This window comes from Camelina sativa, chromosome 6 (genome assembly GCF_000633955.1).
Source record: "Camelina sativa cultivar DH55 chromosome 6, Cs, whole genome shotgun sequence".
Taxonomy (NCBI): Eukaryota; Viridiplantae; Streptophyta; class Magnoliopsida; order Brassicales; family Brassicaceae; genus Camelina; species Camelina sativa.
In genome coordinates, this window is record NC_025690.1 from 14,780,128 (window position 1) to 14,785,909 (window position 5,782).

The 5,782-nt window shown below is 34.3% G+C and overlaps 1 protein-coding gene across 1 annotated transcript; it reads right to left on the bottom strand.

The window, feature by feature from the left end:
* On the bottom strand, window positions 3,370-5,104 carry LOC104699074. Its single transcript, XM_019246360.1, has 5 exons — window positions 4,955-5,104; window positions 4,222-4,359; window positions 4,074-4,170; window positions 3,469-3,990; window positions 3,370-3,401 (listed from the first exon to the last, which is right to left on the bottom strand). Exons 1-5 carry the CDS (start codon window positions 5,102-5,104, stop codon window positions 3,370-3,372), a joined length of 939 nt encoding a protein of 312 aa, XP_019101905.1.

Genomic DNA, 5,782 nt, shown 5'->3' on the forward strand with positions numbered 1-5,782 from the left:
TTTTGAGAATTGACCATCACTAGTGACATAGACTAATACACTCATTGCTAATTTCTAATTTTTAAGTTCGTCCAAACGAACAATGTAGTAACGAATTACTAAATATGTACCTCTTAGGATACAAAATTGTATTCGTTTCCTCCATGATTGTGTCGTGGAGGGAGTGAAAGGTCTGCTCAGGGATCACTTGGGCCGGCATGGCGGATATTTGGAAAGGGAAGTAGAGGTGCTAAGAAAGAAGTGGTGAGATGGAGATTATTTTGAAGCTTAAAGTGGAATTGAATAGTAGATAGACACACATCTCTGTGACTATTTATAGGGATACGAAAGTGAAGTTCCGAACCAGTGTGAAACTTCCAATTATGCTCTCAAGTTTTTGGAATCTTTTTAAAATAATAAACGGGAGTTACTGGTTTGAGATTTTAATATAATTTTAAAGATTTTAAATGTTCTGTTAGAATCGGTTTTTATTAATTAGATCAAGATTTTGTTAAAGTCTGTTAAAGTTTAGTGTTATTGGTTTTTAATTTGTAAAAAGTCATTTAAAATCTTAACAAATTTAGGTTATTGGATTCAGATTTTTATAAAATCAATAAAAGTTTTGTGTTATTTAATTAAAACAAATGAATCTAGGATTATTAATGAATTCAATTTTTTTTTTTTGAATTTAATGTTAAATTATATTCAAAAGAAAAATAAATGTTTTACAATGCATAACAAAGCTTTTTCTCTCATTACATTTCTAGGATAAATTTAAATAGAGTTTAGTGAGATCTTGCTGCAAACCAAAGTTGTATGGTGTTATCTTCTCCAGTGCCTATAGTACTCAACCGGTTTCGAACATTTTTGTCTATAAGTTTGATCAGCTTCTCTTTCGTCGATGGTTGGTTACCATGGCGTCTGTCATTCTGTTCTCGCCAAATGGAATATAAGGTGTTCTGAAATGTGTAGCCGATGATGAACCGAGTTTTCTTGTCCAGCTCATTACCGCCTATCAATGCAACAATGTCTCGCCAAACAGCGGTGTACCTAGTCAAGAATAAGCCTTTAGTAAGCGCCTCCCACACCTTCTGTGAAAAGGAACATTGAAAGAAGAGGTGATCACTCGTCTCCATGGGATGGTTGCAGAGTATGCAGGTCGGGTCAACGTTGTGGTTCCAGTGATGCATCCTGTCTCCAGTTGTAAGCATGTTCTTCATGACCAACCAAGTTATAAATGCATATTTCAGAGTGCAAAAAGGAAACCAAACCGCTTTGTAATTAGGCATCGTTAGATGAACATCCCGAATGAGGGACTAAGTGTCCTTTGTTTGAAACTTTCTGCGATATACATTATTCCGCCCTTTCCAAAGAGCGATGTCTTGTTCTGCAGTTCTCTTCAATTTTTGTTGCTGTATTATCTCCTCAACTTGATTCAGCACCGGTTGTCTGTGTCGCCGTTGTCTAGAATTGGTCATAACTTCTGCCACAATACTCGCTGCAGAGACTCCCAGGGTTATAGTCCCTCTATCTCCCAATTTATCATGTAAACGTCCCATAGAGCACCAGTTGTCAAACCAAAACAAAGTAGATTCACCATTCTTAACTTCCATTCGAGAAAATTGTGCTGCTAAGTTTCTATATTTCAGGATTTTATTCTATATCCAAGAGCCAGTTGTTGAGATGGGCTTCTCTGCCAATAAGGAGCACTCATAAAGAGTTCCGAGCTGAAGTTATTGATTCATGATTTTACAAACTTTTTTTATAAAATAAAGTTATGGAAAGTATCACAAAAATACAGAAATTGTTTGGATTATAGAACGTGAAATAAAATAAATATTCTAATATGTAAGTTGGATTGGATGCTTATAAATCTGATGAACTAAATTGAGTTTAAGACACGACGACTAAAAAACTAAATTTGTGTCAACTGTCAAGATATCACCACAATCTCGAAACTAATGCAAAATAATTTTGGAACAATATCATATAATTATTGATGATTTGATGTTAGAAAGAATCTAGAAGAAAATACTAAATAGTACTAGTACTGATTAGATATGAGATCTAGCTTCTAGGTATTACGCTGGCAATGAAAAAGTCATAGCTATGTACGACTACGAAATCGATATATCTTGTAATTAATTACCACAATCTACATCATCGTCAATAAAGGGCTGAGGTAAGAGATACTTAAATGTTACCGTACGAACATACTATAAAGTATTGGGATTTTTATCTTTGAGACTCATAGTCACAGTTTTATGTACTTTCACGAAGGTCCTGATTTTCAAAATGCTGAGTGTACCATCAGAAATACTTGTTTAATGGTTGTTGTATGTTGGGAGTTAAGTGACCTTAGTTAGTTTAGGTAAACTATATCAAACTTTAGTTTTAACAACTCTATTGTTTCTCCAGAGATGTGAAACGGTGGTGGCGATGGTCTGGCAAGATTCCGAATTCTAGAAGAGATACGACTTAATTAGTCTGTTCCGATCCCTTGTTAATATCAATTATCAAAAGGGCTTTTTAGTATGATGGTTATAATCTAGTGTATATATAATAACATGTGTATGTAAATGTACGCAGTGTAATTTGATCGATCAATTGCGTCTCGTACAATATATGAAAGATGCGCCTGACGTACGATGAACCATTGGACCACTTAGCTTAATAATTTGTTAAAGTGTTAGTACTTCATTTTAAATCAATCTTTAATTTAAATATAGACTAATGTAAAATCTCGCTAAGCAAATCTTTTGAAGATCGAATCATATGTATAGTATAGCCTTTTCAATCATACTGGGTTAAAAATAAATGTAGTGTTGATAACTTATTGTTGTATCACATAGAAAAATGTAAACACAGCTCAACCAAACCTTTTCCTTGTTGTCATCATCATCATCTCGATGCACCTAACATTAAAAAGTTGAGTTTATTATTCTCTGTCTACAATGCATACATAATTTAATCTCAAATTCATTACGCAGTTTTTAACATTACAATTTGAAAAGCCTTTCGGGCCATTTATTGGTGCTGAGGCCCGTTTGAGTTCAAGTAAATGCTATATAAGTGGTTGTACGCCTGGTTTATTGGTACTGTTTAAACCATTGTTCATAATAAATCCTCTCAACTGGAAAAGCTAAAGGGCTTCTAATAAGTCCACCTACTCTGAATTGGGGGAGCTCAGATCATTTGGTTTCGATAAAACACTAACAGATGATCTAATGTTCCAAGTATTTTGAGCTTTTGAGAATACATCATGCGCCAATATGCATGTGTTTGTGTTAATATAGAGGATGCTGGATGCATAACGTAAAACATTAAAGTCTGAACATGAACCATTAAAAAACCATGAAATCAGAATATTGTAAATGAAAAACCATGAAATCAGAATATTGTAAAAGCGATCAGTTTGCATCCTGAGAAAGATAAAATAGAAGAAACAGTCTAGTCTTAACACATGTTGCACTAAATGTTCTGAAACACCTCCTTCTGTATCTGTGATAAGAACTTCCAAACCAGCACTGGACTTCACTTTGGATATGGCAACATACATCTGTCCAAGAGAGAACACTCGTCTTGGTAGATATAGACCGACTTTGGAAAGTGTTTGCACTTGATCACTTTCATCTATAGCCATTGCGAATGCAAGATTAAAAGGAAACTGCCTACGCCTCATTTTGATTGGATAACTTGCTTCTGTTGGGTATGAAATAATCCTAGGGATCAAGACTTTCTTACCAAGCTTATTACCTGATATAATCCTAGCCTCAAGCACAAAAGTTTCCAGCCGAGTAATTTGAAGTCTTGTCCCCTTACATAACCCATCGTAAGGATTAAGGTCCTTAAGTAACATGACGGGAGCACCAACCTTTAGTCTCAACTTAAAATCAGGCAATCCTGAAGCTTTGATGCTATTCAAAACTTCAGGAGGGTATAACATGTCGTCATCCGGGGTTGAGTGAGCTGGAGAGATGCTATCAGCGCTGTAACATTCTTTCTCTTGACCTGTAATAATACAATGAAGTCGTAGAAGTTAGTATGTGCATGTAATGACTATTAAGTGGAAAGCATTAAGAGTCAGTATATACCTGGCAACTGTGAAAGCATATAATCATTAATCTGATCAACGTCATTTGCATGACACAAAATAGCCTTCTCTTGATAAAAATCAGGATCAGTTAAGGACTGTGCAAAAGATTCTCAGTAAACTTCATTCACTATGGTTTTGATAGGAACTTTGCACTCAGTTATCAGCAAATCTTCAGGGATGTCAATTTCAGTTTCTCCATCATTCGGCTTGTTGATCTTTCCATTACCAATATCCGAAATCCATTTAGAGAAAGCTTCATGAATAGTTGTGTGAATTCTTGTTCCCTGGAATACAATTAACAAAATCATCAAGATCGAGAAATTAAAGTACTCCAAACAAATGATTAAGGTACTACAAGTTTACAACAGTGATGAGCAGTAAAGAAAAACTCCTTAAATATAAGGACTCTGTCTTAATCGATTCATATGCACCAAACTAGTATACGTAAAATAAACTTAGAAAGAAAAAAAAAAAACAAATTAAAAAACATTCTAGGCCGTTGTTTTATTGCTAACATGAAAGATCACGAAACGGTGTTTAGCCAGAAACTCAAATAATTAAATCAAATATTAAGTAAAACAACGAGATAATTGCCTCTACATCAGAGATTCAGATCAAGCAACTAGATGATTGGCTCAAGTAAGAAATACGAAGTCATGTGTAAAATTGTAATCAAACATATAACCCTTACAGAACTTAAGTCATGCATGAATAATTGATTACTATATGTATAAAATTGCAAATCATTCTAATAAATAGAGTAGTATATACCAATTAACTATTACAAAAGACACATGTTACCAGGTTTCTGTAGTTCTCAAATTACAATCAAATCGAGAAGCGCATATAAATAAATTCAGATAAAAGCCGTATACGTACCGATGAATCGAGTAAAACCATATCGACGGAGTTGCCTGATTCTCTGTTATTTCCCTCGCACGTTCGAATGATCTGCACTATGATCTTCCATGGCTTAATCTCATCGAGAGAAGTAGAAGAAGAAGAGGAGTGTTTTCGAATTGAGGCCATTATTGTAGTGGTTTGTGAAACGTTTTCTTTTTAGTTATGATGAATTTGGCTAAATACGGAAGTTTGTGGAGCTTTTTATAAGCGTATAAAATCACGATCTTAACATAAATATTCTAACCGTTACGGAAGTTTTAAGGATTATCATCAGTCAAAGTTTAATTAGGATTCCCTTATTCGTTTTGTTAAATAATTAGGATTTTCAATTTCCTTTTATTCTTTCCTTAATTTCGAAAGGAAATTATAATTCTAATTTGCTCTAATAACGCAAATATAATAAATCTACCACTATTCCTCTAAACCGTAATCAACCCTTTCAAAAACGGGTCACAAATTCGTGGGCCGAAATCTAGAAAGCCTTAGAAGTTAGAAAGCCTTAAAAGTGTCAGATTTAGAGTATTTTTGGAGGCCAGGGTGGTTTATACGCATAGCTGACATCACCAGATTCACCACTAAATGGTGTAGATGAATTATTTACACGTAACAGACAATGATAGGGATCGCCACTTCTCGTGGTCCATCTTTACGCCAATATCATCAACTATTATAGTCCAACTAAAGTTATTAGTACTAAACAAATCTCACCTAATTCCCCATCATATACCTGCTTTACTTCCCCACACTCTACATTAGTACAGTCTCTACTACATATAATGCTTTTTTTTTTTTTTTTTTATACAC